The 14,377-nt window shown below is 35.6% G+C and overlaps 1 protein-coding gene across 1 annotated transcript in view; it reads left to right on the forward strand.

The window, feature by feature from the left end:
- UBR1 (ubiquitin protein ligase E3 component n-recognin 1) overlaps positions 1-14,377 on the forward strand; it is a 151,198-nt gene that overhangs the window by 118,994 nt on the left and 17,827 nt on the right. The window contains exons 35-39 of the mRNA XM_061180408.1: positions 478-626; positions 4,763-4,818; positions 5,858-5,954; positions 9,520-9,587; positions 10,594-10,744. Coding sequence (XP_061036391.1) covers positions 478-626; positions 4,763-4,818; positions 5,858-5,954; positions 9,520-9,587; positions 10,594-10,744 — 521 coding nt within the window. The remainder of the gene's footprint in view (positions 1-477; positions 627-4,762; positions 4,819-5,857; positions 5,955-9,519; positions 9,588-10,593; positions 10,745-14,377) is intronic.

Genomic DNA, 14,377 nt, shown 5'->3' on the forward strand with positions numbered 1-14,377 from the left:
GTTCAGGAAACCAGAAATAATCATTGCTAGTACATGTATTATTATATACACACACAGACACACAGACATACACACACCCCTATCAGCACAGAAGGACTTCTTGGTCCCTTATCCATACACTAAAACTTATGTCAGATCTGTTTCCTCTGAGTTTTAATCCTCTCTCCAATCTGTTCCTTAATTTGGACCTGGACCCTTTCTGCTGTGAATATTTACTGCATCTTTTATAAGAAGTTATCTGGGTCATTACCATTTTGTCGGAGACATTTTTCTGCCTGTAGGAGTTACAGTTCTGCTTTTCCCATTTTTTCTTAAGGAATAAATCTTCAGCAGCTCTTATCTCTAATTTGACAAAGGGTAGTTTACTTTGTCAACAGGAGTTAAATTCTTGCTTCGGTACTTAATTGGACTTCTCAGTAGGTAGCCCCTTTTACTAGACCATTATATCAATATACATTTTTCTTGTTTTATTTTTAGGATAAAATATTCTAATAGCATCAAGGAAATGGTCCTTCTCTTTGCCACAACAATTTATAGAATTGGATTGAAAGTGCCTCCTGATGAAACGGATCCTCGAATCCCCATGATGACCTGGAGCACATGTGCTTTCACTATCCAGGCAATTGGTAAAGCCTATAAGAGAACTAGTTTGGAGCTTTATAGAAACAGAATTAACATTGATTGATCAAAAATTATTCCTTTTTTTCCGTGATGGCCTGGAATACTTTGACTTGTTTAAGGACTCTTGGTATATCAGTAGATTAGGTGACATGATGCCATTTAGCCTTAGAATATTTTGTATTAATCTCTTTTAACTACAAAAATGGGCATATAAACTAAAAATACTTGAAAGGGACAGCATGAAGCAAGCTGTATTCTAAAGATGGCAGAGTTACAACACTGGAAGATCAGAGGAAAAGCAAAGGAAGAAGAATCAACCCAGAAATGTCCAGTATTTTTATTTCTTTTACACTTTGAGATAAAAAGAAAGGTAAACCAAAGTCATCTAAAAACTTACCAGGAAAGAGAAAGGAAGACTGAGGTGGTCAGGAGAGACAGATTAGCAGCAAGAAACCTACCAAGTCTGAAAGGAAGCCTACTGTCAAGTTCTCTGCCATGTTGAACGCTTCTTAGAGAATAGTGTAGCTATCAAATCAACATGTTGTGCACCAGCGGTCCCCAACCTTTTTGGCACCAGGGACCAGTTTCATGGAAGACAGTTCTTCTGCGGACCGGTGGCCAGGGGGTAGGGGAGTGGTTCAGGCAGTAATGCAGGTGATGGGGAGCGGGAGATGAAGCTTCTCTCACCCGCTGCTCACCTCCTGCTGTGCGGCCCGGTTCCTACCAGGCCACTGACTGATATCCGTCTGCAACCTGGGGGTTGGGGACCCCTGTTGTACACCTTAAACTTACACAGTGTTATATATCTCATTAAAGCCGGGGGTAGTGAAGCAGTGAAGAATTGCTTAGATTTTTAAATTAGTATATTTGCTCATGACAGTCACAAGATAGAGTACTACATGAAAAAGAGTTAAGAACTGTAATTCTTTCATGTCATCTTTATCCAAGCCAGTTTCAGACTCATTTTCCAGTTTTTCTGGTAGTTGTTTTTAATGGTTCTACCACATTTTCTTCATTTAAATATAGTTTTGTAATAAGACACTATTTCATGATTTGAAGTAAGTAGCATGAAGCCGCTTCTTTTTTTTAAATAAATTTATTTATTTATATTTTATTTTTGGCTGCGTTTGGTCTTCGTTGCTGCACACAGGGTTTCTCTAGTTGCAGCGAGTGGGTGCTACTCTTCGTTGCGGTGCACGGGCTTCTCATTGCAGTGGCTTCTCTTGTGGTGGAGCACGGGCTCTAGGTGCACGGGCTTCAGTAGTTGTGGCTCGTGGGCTCTAGAGCGCAGGCTCAGTAGTTGTGGCACACGGGCTTAGTTGCTCTGCAGCATGTAGGATCTACCAGGACTCGAACCCATGTCCCCTGCATTGGCAGGCAGATTCTTAACCACTGTGTCACCAGGGAAGTCCAAAGCCACTTCTTTCACAGAGCCTTCCTGGATATCAGCATCAGTCTCTGTGAACAGATTTTAGAAGTTATTTCCAAACCTGTCAGACTTAAATTGTGGGTAAAAAATAAATACACAGGTTTATATTTACTATGATTAAATAAAATGAGAAAAGGAAAAGATGAGGTTTAAATAGAATCTGAACAATATGATATGAAATGTAAAACATTCTTTTGGAGTCATGATCTACTAAATATCTTCAGATTTCCAATGAAGGTACTTTTACACTTTACTATTTTGGGAACATAAGCATTAGGAATTGGAAATTTATATTTAGGCATTGAACATTTTAAAAAGTGACAGTTTTGTTATAGAGTAGATGAGAAATTCATTGGAGAATAGGACTGAATCTTCATATGTGTTTCTGTAACAGTAATTCGAATCTATTTGATTAATAGAGTGTTATATAGTTTTCACTCTAGGGCTTTTTCCATTCAGTGGATATAATGCTGTACTTTATTCCTAGTACATAAACAGCTAACTTATCTCACTCCCTGTGGGTGTGGAGAGACATATACAGGATGTGTTGGCACAGTTATGAAAAATAGTTGAGGAATCAAAACAGAGGGTCTGACAAAGAGAATGGAAGAAGAGGACAAATATTGTCAATCGATCACTTTGTCTGTGAATAACATATCTTATGTTGTATAAAAGAGGGAGCCCTTCTGAGATAAAGGCACTAATCTCTGAAGAATTTAGTACTTCCTCACTCAGATTATTTAACAAAACTTCTTCCCAAGCAATACCCAAGAAATAACAAAGTTTTGTTTAATGACTAATTCCAAAGTCCATAAAATGTCAGTTCAGGAATTGTTTCAAAACCAATAGGGTGGTTATATGATCCACACATCCTCCAAATTTTAAAAATGTGTATATAAATCATGTGATATTCATTTTAATATAAAATTTACAAATATAAAATCAGTACTGAACTGAAAAGATATATTAATAGGTTTTAGACTTGCTCAAGTGACTTTTGTAACACAATATATAATATTCAGTTAAACATCTGGTATCTAATGGTAAAAAAAACTACCAGCAAATTGAGGTTACATTTAGAATTAAACATGGTGATACTTGATTTAGTTCATACTGACCTTTTTAACTATCGCATTTTGTGTTTCATGGTGTCTAGATCAGCCAAAATTTTGTCCATTTTTAGCCAGTTCTGTTTTTCTATTTTTTCTGCTTTCTTCAAAGCTAGAATAAGAAAAAATACATGATTAAAAAAAATGCAAAAAGAAAATAAGAAATAAGCCTTCCACTCTCACAGATGTGTTTGCTGCCAAGGATCAGTGAAAATAAGAGTAATTTTGGGCTTCCCTGGTGGCGCAGTGGTTGAGAATCTGCCTGCCAATGCAGGGGACACGGGTTTGAGCCCTGATCTGGGAAGATCCCACATGCCGTGGAGCAACTAGGCCTGTGAGCCACAACTACTGAGCCTGCGCGTCTGGAGCCTGTGCTCCGCAACAAGAGAGGCTGCGATAGTGAGAGGCCCACGCACCGCGATGAAGAGTGGCCCCCGCTTGCTGCAACTAGAGAAAGCCCTCGCACAGAAACGAAGACCCAACACAGCCAAAAATAAATAAGTAAATAAATTAAAAAAAAAAAAAAAGAAAAGAAGAGTGATTTAGTAATAAATACCCTAGCCAACAAGGCAAAATATATTTCTGAACCCATGCTTTTTTGGTATTTTCAGTTTCATCTTTTTATCCTATAAATCTAATTGTTTTTTAATAGTACCTAAAAGAGCAATAAGGTTACTTACATCTGTCTTATGTATTATTTTTTAACAAAATAGGTGTTACTATATTAAAAAAATTACTTTTTAAAAATTTTTTGCAGAGAAAGACAAATACTGTTTTTATTTATAAGTGCTATCTAAATATAAAACAAATGAACAAATACAGCAAACAGACTCACAGATACAAAGGACAAACTAGTGGTTACCCGAGGGGAGAGGGGTAGGGGTAGGGGCAAAATAGGTGAAGGAGATTAAGAGGTACAAACTACTAGGTACAAAATAAATGTTACAAGGAAGTAATACAAAGCACAGGAATATAGTCAGTATTTTATAATAACTTTGTATGGAGTATAATCTGTAAAAATATCAAATTACTATACACCTGAACTTAATATAATATTGTAAGTCAACTATACTTCAATTAAAGAAAAAAAATTTGCATAGAAATTTTTCTTTTTAAAGGAGGTTAAATGAACCAGAATGCTTTGTTTTTCCCAGGTATTCTTTATTGATTGCTTCAGGGACTTTATTATTTGTAGTAGCAATTTGTGAATGATCTACATTTGCCTCTGTAGTATTCTCTCACTCAAAAGTTTGGAAATTTGGGGGACTTCCCTGGTGGTCCAGTGGTTAAGACTCCGTGCTCCCAATGCAGGGGGCCCGGGTTTGACCCGGTGCCGCATGCCACAACTAAAAGAGCCCACATGCAGCAACGAAGATCCCACGTGCCGCAACTAAGACTCGGCGCAGCGAAATAAATAAATATTTTTAAAAATTTGGGGGGGGGATATTTTGGCATAGACTTAAACATGAAATTTTGAAGGGGAAAAGTGCAAAGCATCTGGTCAAAAATAGGATTAGTTAAAGAACATCTGATAGACAGAAACCAAGTATACAATTGTAGCAGTATTCAGAATTTATCATTTTTGTTTTTCTTACTCTTTGAGAAAACCTCTTGGGAGATGAAGGAAAACCCTTGTTTGGAGCACTTCAAAATAGACAGGTATGTGTATTCCAACAGGGTACGTGTAACTCATGGTATGCTTTTTTAGGGAGTCCACAGTAAATTTATCATTTAAAAAAATCTTTATTCACTCCTTTTTCTGTAAAAGTTAGCAGAATTCTGTTAAAAAAAAAAACTACTTCAGTCTCATAGGAGACTGAAAGGCCAACATTGTACACTTTGGAGAGTTTTCTCAATCTTGGTGGTTAAATGTAATTCACAGAAAGATTTCTGATGATACTTGGTTACTTTTTATCCCCTTCTCTGTTTATTTCCAAATCAGAACCCTAGTCTCTCCTACATTTTTCCTTCTCACTAATTTTGCACCATCGTGTAATATTAAGTATTAATGCTGGCTTAGCTCTAGATAAATCATCATACTGAATTCAAGAATAAAACTAAACCATGACTCCTTGATGGGCAGATCCTGACTCTGTATAACTATACTCCTGCCTCAGGCCCAAGCCTCATAACACTGGGGACCCTGAAAAACAGTACTTAAGAAATGTGCTCAGTAGCCCTGTGAAAACAAACTGGGCAGCAGGATTCCCTAGACCACCTACCTCCTAGCCATTTCTCTCATTATCTGATAGCTGACACAGGGGACTTGGAGTCCACGATGTGCTTCCCTATAGTTCCCATCCTTCCATCTGGGAAGCAGAAGATCTGTTCCCTGAATTCAGTGATTTTCTGCCATCATTTTAGAATTTCTATAAATACGTTTATTTGCACAGGCCTCAATAGAATAATTTAGGCCAGACATTTAAGAGAATGACTCTGGGGAAAATGAGTACTTAAATGAGAATTGAGATGATTACATCTTTAATACCTCTTTGTCATGGGAAAATCTATTAAAAAAATGAGGTGAAGTCATAAAACTTTTTAGAAGTATTGAAAATATTGTAACTAAACTTGCAAGAATGTAAAGTATATAGTAAGTCTGCACTAATTCTTGCAGACTGGGATTGGTTTTTACAGTGAATGACTTAGGTCTTTTATCTTCCCTTATCTTTTTATCTTCCCCTCTCTTACAATCTAGCATAATGGTCTCAAAGCATTAATGCAGTTTGCCATTGCACAAAGGATTACCTGTTCTCAGGTCCTGATACAGAAACATCTGATTCGTCTTCTATCAGGTAGAGTCTTCTCTGAATTATTATTATTATGTTATTTATGTGTCTTTTCCCATTGCATTTCTGGCAGTGTATTTTATTAGGAAACAACACACTGCACTAATTTTGGATACTCATTACCACAGCCTTACAAAAGAAAAAACAAAAAGAAAACAAAACACATGGCTGCCCCTGTAATACCTGCAATCTTATTTTTAAAACCAAGTGTTTTCAAATGTTGTCAACGTGTATCGGTTATACCCACCTAGGGGCTTTTTTGAACCAACATCCACAATCACTAACATCCTTGTATCTCAGTCTGGTTAGAAAAGGGAGCAGTGATGTGGCTAGATCATTTAAAAATATGTTTAGTTTTGCTGGTGTGTATCAAAGTCATATAAAAATAATAGAAGTGCTAAGTGTGGTCATCTCAGACTGTAGGTCCATGCATGCCCTTTTCTTTGAGAGACAGGCTATAACAGCTGAGTTGGATTTTTTTTTTTAGATTCTAACAAGCTAGAAATTAAGCCCATATGGTACTCAATATAAAAATAAAAAGAGGGATTAGAGGTTATACAGTAGTAGAATGATTTGGCTTTCATTTTGGTTGTCTGCGTTTCCATTTAGGTATTTGTACTACAGGAGCTCCTTTGTGTCTAAATAGGTCAGGCTTAAAAAAGACTGTTTTTGTAAGTCTTTTTATTCATAAGTTCAATATGTCACAGGTAAAGAGGTTTAAGCTTGCACTTCCTAGGTATGTTTCTACCAAATAAGAGAGTCATTCAGTCTTTTTAAGCTTTAAAGCCAGGCATAGTTTTTTTCTAGCTGATCTAACAGGCTTTTTTCCCCAAAATTGACCAGTTACTTTACCTTGAAAGTCTGTTGAAACAGGTCACTTTCCTCCTTGTTGATTCCCACAAGCTTCTTAGGGAGCTCTTCCTGGGCAGCTTTCTGTCACTCTAATGACATGGGGGTTCCATGGCTCCATCCAAATCTGCCACCTAAATTTCATTAGAACTTTTACCATGCCAAGTTTTATATCTTCAAGTTAATTTCCAGCTATCTCCTGAATTAATCTCATGCTAATAAGAATCTAATATTAATGCTGTTCCCTAGCTACATACTTAAATTTTTTCTGTTTTTTCATTTACTTTTTCTCTTATTGGTTAGTTGCACAGGCCCAGAATTTTGCACGTGTTACACATGCTTCTTGTTCTTAGGACCTCTTCCTATTGTTAACAGTTTATCCTATTTGCACAGTAATATTTTGGTTTTGTTTTTTAATTTTTTGGTATCTCTTTTCATTTCAGTTATAATTTGGATACCTTGTTTTACCAGCACTTCCAAATAGTCTCCCTGCTTTTACATTCATCACATGTTATGGGATTTATAATGTTTAAAACACCTCAAAATAAGCACCAAACAAGGAGACTATTTAACATCATCACAGATAGCAGAAACTGAAATAATAGTGCATAATCTCTAATTGGCAGTAACTAATAGAATTGATGTGCTTTTGCTCTGTAATGTAGCTTTGTGCCTTTATGTAAAAGTTTGGTATGTGAAAATTTATTAGCAGGAACATCTTTATTTGCAAAGTGTTAGGGCTATAAACTCTGTATAGAGGTATAAGATATGGTCCCTGCCATTTGTAAGGCTTATGATTGAATTAAAGAAGCAGAACCTCTGTGAAAACTCACATTATAATGTAGCCAAATGCCAGATGTATGGTAAGAATACATGCTTCAAGAATTGAGACAGGAAGGGATCACTATGGGGCTCTGCTGTTTTTTTCCTCTAACAGGGTCCATAAAGATAAGTTGAGAGGAACAGAGACAGCATTCTAAGCCCAGGGCACAATTTAAACAGAGATTGAGGAGATAGGAAAGCATGTGATATGTTCAAGTTAGGCAAGTTTGATAGGAGTAGTGGCACCTATAGATAGAGAAGCATGAAGTTGTTTTGATAAAAATAGAGGATCTTAAATGCCCCAATGAGAAGTTTGAACTTTATTCTTCAGGTTATTGGGAATTTTTGAAACATTTTGAGCAATAATATTCTAAAGTTAATTTGATATTGTATAGGTTGGATTGGAAAAAGGAAAAATTAAAGGTAACATGCATCTGCATGTAGTAGCATAAATTAGGGAGGGAACTGTGATGGGTGGAGGCAAGATTTTGAACTAAAATGAGTAACTAGATTATTGAGAGAAATAGGGAAGTCCAGGAAGTCCACAATAGAGAGCTGTTTTGTGTGAAAGGTGATGAATATTGTTGTAACATGTTGATTCTGCAGTAGCAACAGGAAATACAATGCTCACTGCCATGTATGTGCCAGGCATTGTACAAGGATCTTTTTATATAATCATGTCTTCGAACTGCCATTCTTCAAGGAAATTATCATTTTCCTGATTTACAGATGAAGAAACTGAGGCACAGAGAAGTTATGTGACTTGACCGAGGTCATAAAAAGAGGCAGAACTAATATTTGAATCCAAGCCTGACCATAAAACCTATGCTCTTCCTGCTATATCACATAAGTTTTGCTGAGATATTTAATTTAGCATAAATAGAAGATTTATTTATTTATTTATAGCTATTTAGCTATTAACATAGCTAGTTAATGGCAGAGCCCTGTTATCACTTTGTTTTTTAAAGCCAATATTAATAACGTTTATCGATTACTGTATGCCAAGCTCAGGATAAGTACTTTTAATGCACATGTTAACGAACCTCTCAACAATCTCGTATACACTGTAGACTTAGAGAAGTCAAGTACCTTGCTTATGACAAATAGTCGCAGGAAGTACTGCATCCCATTTCTGTCTGACTCCAAAGCCCATGCTCTTAACTTTTATGGTTTTGTTTAGAATCTTGGATTTGGGGTTAAGAAATACACCTTGTCTGAATTTTAAACAAATAATAGCTTTATTGAAATAAAATTAATTCCCTCATTTTTATATATACAAAACCCTTACTGTTGTTTTGAATTCTTGATTTCACTTCCTTGTCACTCTTTCCCTGACTTCCAAATTTAGAGACTGATCAAATCAGAAAGACAAAGTTTTTGAGCTGTCTGCATTTCCTTCCATTCATCAGTCCATACAAACCATTATCTAATTTTAATTCAGGAGGATCATCTCCATACTCCTTTCATTTACAGTGCTTCTCATGCTCTCCCTGCTCCGAACCCCAAATTTGTTCACGTATTTTATGTATCACAGAACATTTAGAAATGCATAGTTAGGGGGGAAAAAGTGGTAGGGAACATTGTATAAAAGGAATTCTTTTTCATTCAGCAAATACTTATCGAACAATTTCTTACTTCAGTCATCCTAGTTTATTTACCCTTTGCCCCTGTATCTTATATTTCAACCATTAAATTACATCCAGGGCTTTTTAGAGCCTTTTCTCAGTTTAGTTTATCTTTAATTATGGTTCCCATATCTTAAAGGTGTGATATACCAGTTTATCAGTTTCTGTATTATAACCCTGTTAAATTTCTGTTTTAGATGTTTATATCTTGCATTATATTTAACTACATTGCTATATGACTGACTGAATTACATTAAGGTTTTTTTGTTTTTTAGTTGTTCTTCCTAACCTAAAATCAGAAGCTACACCTTGCCTTCTATCTGTAGATCTATTTCATGTTTTGGTAAGTGTTCAGTAAATTTTTTTTCTTCAGTCACTCAAGCTTAGAATTTTGTGTTTTTTCCTTACTGAAATTTATGCTCTTTGTTCAAGATTATAAATTATCAGTGTTCAAAGTTTAGTCTCTTTTGTCCATTCCATTTACAAATAGATACAGATTTGACTGAGACCATGAAAATCACTTTAAAAATGAAACCACATTTACCCTTTACTTTGTAATAGGTCTTATTCTAGTTGATTATATTTAGTTAGTGTCTATACAAGCAAACTTTTTCTAATAATGTATTTTCCCCCTTCCTCTTTTTCTCATCTTGTTTACATTCTAAGCGGTGAATGATGGGGTGAGCTGTCTTAAAATCATTAATTATTCGTGATAGGGACCAGGCCATGGGTGCATCCAGGCTTCCCCCAAAACACCTATGGTTGGGTGGCAACTGTTTTGTGAGTTTCTTGCACAGCTTTTCAATCCCCGTGAAGATTGCATTCCTTCAAAGCGAGTTCTCTAGAGAGAGCCATGGTGAAGTTGGGAGCATGGAGTTTGTGGATGCAAGGTGGATGCAAGGTTAGCCAGTATCCTCTACCCAGTGGTTGTCACCCTATCTTTTGGAATCTCTTGGGGGAACCTTGAAAAGAATGCTGGTAAATGGGCCCTACCACCTGAGATTATGATTTGATTGGACTGGGGTGGGGCCTGTGTAATCAGTGTTATTTTAAGAGCTCCCCAAGTGATTGTAACGTTGAATCTTCTAAAACCGCAGGGTTGAGACCACTACCTAGAACTAGAATAAGTAGACCCAGCAAAGGGTTAAATCTGTTTGGTGATGACATTTGTCCTCTATTTATGGTATATTATATTATAAAATATCTTGTTGAATAATTAGGAAAAATATGGTGGTTATTAAAAAAAACACACAAACAGTGCAGGATCTGGTGTTCTTTACATTTAGGTATGAGATTAACTTGTGTTGGTCTTTGTTGTTACCCATGTTGATGTCCATTTTCTCTCATAGGTGGGTACTGTGTTAGCATTCCCATCCTTGTATTGGGATGATGCTGTTGATCTGCAGCCTTCATCAATTAGTTCTTCCTATAACCACCTTTATCTCTTCCATTTGATCACCATGGCACACATGCTTCAGATACTTCTTACCACAGACACAGGTAAAGCTCCCATCAGTTGTTAACTGTAAATAACATTTGCCCATGATTTATTGGCAAAATTAATTATGCTTGTGATTAATCATTTTATATATTTCTAAGTTCTGTATTATGTCTCTTATTGAATGACTGTTCATTTGTTTCTTTACGGATGCTGTTTAAACGGAAAGGTTAGAAGAACTGTGACAGGAATAATTAGCTCAACCACTTGATTCTCTAACTTGCAGCTGCTCTCTAGGTATACAGGGAGACCATTTGGATCTGCTTTTCCCTTTCTTTTTTTTTTTTCAAATTCCCCAATCTCAGGGTTGAGGATTAGTCTCTCCGTCTCTCCAGTGTTTGTCCCTACCTAAATACTTTCAGCCTTTTGATAAGCCTGTCTACGAAACATTCTTGATTCCTCCAGCTAGAATGATAGTACTTTGTTCATTTTATAGCATTTATCACATAGTGTCTTATTTTATAGTTATATCTTACTGTTGTTCCACTCCTTTCCCTGCTTCTCCTTTCTCCCGGCTCCTCCATGCCTACTGTTTCTTTAATAGGGAACATTCAAATTTCAAAATCTTCCCTCATAAGCTTCAAGTGTCTAGCAACATTTGTTATATCCAGTAAGAACTCAATAAATATTTTTTGGACAAATGTTCATTTGAGGATACATGAGTAATATAATATGGAATTGTGGTATAGTTGTCCTTTTAAACTCTGCTCTTAATAGAAAGCAAAATTGGGTTTTGAGTATCAGTGATCAATAAAGGCTACTGAAAGTTCAAATAATTTAGAGGACAGATAATTAAAGTGACCTTAGAACAGTATCTAGCAAAATTACATATGCATTTACCTTTTGACCCACCAATCCCACTTCTAGGAATCTACCCCAAAGCTCTACTGGCAAAAATATGAAAGGATATAAGCACAGATTATTCATTGTGGCATTATTTGGAATAGCAAAAAACTGGGAGATTGGTTGAATGACCTATGGTATATCCATATAACGGAATGCTGTGCAGCTATAAAACGGAATGAACAAGATCTATTGAAGAAGTGATCTCCAGGATATATTATTAAGTGAAAAAAGTAGGGTACAGAACACTAGTTTTAGTATATACCTTTGTGTGAAGTATTTTATGTGTATTCATGCATATACATGCTTACATATATTCATACTTGCTTATTTTTTTAATAAATGAAACAACAGAAGTATAAACTGAAAACTAATTAAAAAGAGTTGCCTCTAGGACAAAGTAAAGAGTACAATACTTTGAGCAAAGACTCTTGTGAATGTCTTTTTAATGTAGTTGATTTTAGAACCCTAATTATACTTAACTAAAAAAAAAAAAATCTAAATGGTGAAAATAATTTTTTGACAATTGAAAACAACAAATGAACCTAACAAGTGTATCAAGAAAATAATTGCTTAAGTGACTTTAAAAAACAGTATTTCAACTGTACTTCCCTAGTAGGATATATTCTGATAATGGAAGAACTACAAAAAAAAATCTTAAATTGAACTCCGTTAGTGGTATCAGTAGTACTAATATTGTTATTTTGAAATTATTTTAGGCAATTTTTAAACCAAATAAGTGATTGTGTTAATGTCATTGGGAACCAAATTTTCAGTATAAGGAGGAAGACACACAAGAATAAATTCAGAAAAGTTAAGTAAAAACCGAATAATCTCCTGGTCAGAATCCCTGCAAGTTATTTTTTGGGTATCAACAGACTGATTGTAAGTTTATATGGAGAGGCAGAAGACTCAGAATAGCCAACTCAGTATTGAAGGAGAAGAACAAAGTCAGAGGACTGATACTACTTGACTTTAAGATTTACTGTAAAGCTACAGGAATCAAGACAGTGTGGTACTGGTGAAAGAACAGACCAATGAATCAATGGAACGAAACAGAGAGCCCCCAAATAGACCCACATAAATATAGTCAATTGATCTTTGACGAAGGAGCAAAGACAAATGGAGGAAAGATAATCTTTTCAACAAATGGTGCTGGAACAACTGGATATCCACATGCAAGACACAGACACAGATCTTACACCTTTCCCAAAAATTAACTAAAAATGGATTATAGACCTAAATGTAAAAATACAAAATTATAAAACTCCTAGAAGATAACATAGGAGAAAACCTAGGTGACCTTGGGTATGCAATGACTTTTTAGGTACAACACCTAAGGTACAATCCATGATAGAAATAATTGGTAAGTTGGACTTCATTACAATTCAAAACTTCTGTTCTGCAAAAGATTATTATCAGGAGAGTGAGAAGATAAGCCACAAACTGGTTGAATGGATTTGCAAAAGATGCATCTGGTAAAGAACTGCTATCCAAAATATACAAAGAACTCCTCTAAGGTTCAACAGTAAGAAAACAAACAACCTCGTTAAAAATGGACAAAAGACCTGAACAGACACCTTGCCAAAGAAGATATCCAGTTGGCAAATAAGCATATGAAAAGATGTTTAATATTAGGTGTCATTAGAGAATTACAAATTAAAACAACAACGAGATACCAGTATACATCTATCAGAATGGGCAAAATCCAGAACACTGACAGCACTGAGTACTGGCACGGATGTGGAGCAACAGGAGCTCTCATTCATTGCTGGTAGGAATGAAGTCCATGCCACTTTGAAATACAGTTTGGCAGTTTCTTAACCAAACTAACATGCTCCTACCATACAGTTCAGCAGTCACACTCCTTGGCACCTACCCAAATGAACTGAAAACCCATGTCCACACTAAACCTGCACACAGATGTTTATAGCAGCTTTATTCATAACTGCTAAAACTTGGTAGCAACCCATATGTCCTTGTGACTGGATAAATAAACTGTGGTACATCCAAGCAATGGAGTATTCTTCAGTATTAAAAAGAAATGAGCTTTCAAGCAATGAAAAGACATGGAGGAAACTTAAATACATATAACTAAGTGAAAAAAGCAAATTTGAAAAGGCAACATACTGTATGATTCCAACTATATGACATTCTGGAAAATGCAAAACTATGAGATAGTAAAATGACCGGTGGTGATTGATAAGGGTTAGGGGAGAGAGAGGTGAATAGGCAGAGCACAGAGGGTTTTTAGGGTTTAATGAAACTACTCTGTGGGATACTATACTAATGAATACATCTTATACATTTGTCAAAACCTACAGAATGTACAACAGCAAGAATTATCTCTAATGTAAACTATGGACTTTGGGTGATAATGATGTGTCAATATAGGTTGTAACAAATGTGCCAGTCCTGGTGAATGGTGCTGATAGTCGGAGAGATTGTAGGTGTTTGGGAACAGTGGGTATATGGGAAATCTGTGCTTTTCTCTCAGTTTTGCTGTGAACCTAAAGCTGCTTTAAAAAATAAAGTTTATTAATGTAAAAAGGTCTTGTTACATGGGTGTGTGCATTTGTCAAAATTCATTAAATGGTGCATTTAATATTTGTGCATTTTATTGCATGTAAAATTTACCTCATACTGAAAAAATAGTCATATACAAATATTGAACTCTTACATTTAAATTGGAAATATCAGTATGAGTTCATGGTATATTTTCCTTTAAAAAAAAAAGTGTATTTTCTAAAGAAACCTTAATTGAAAAAGGAAAAGAACTGGCAATATTCAAG

Source organism: Eubalaena glacialis, chromosome 2 (assembly GCF_028564815.1).
Source record: "Eubalaena glacialis isolate mEubGla1 chromosome 2, mEubGla1.1.hap2.+ XY, whole genome shotgun sequence".
Lineage (NCBI taxonomy): Eukaryota > Metazoa > Chordata > Mammalia > Artiodactyla > Balaenidae > Eubalaena > Eubalaena glacialis.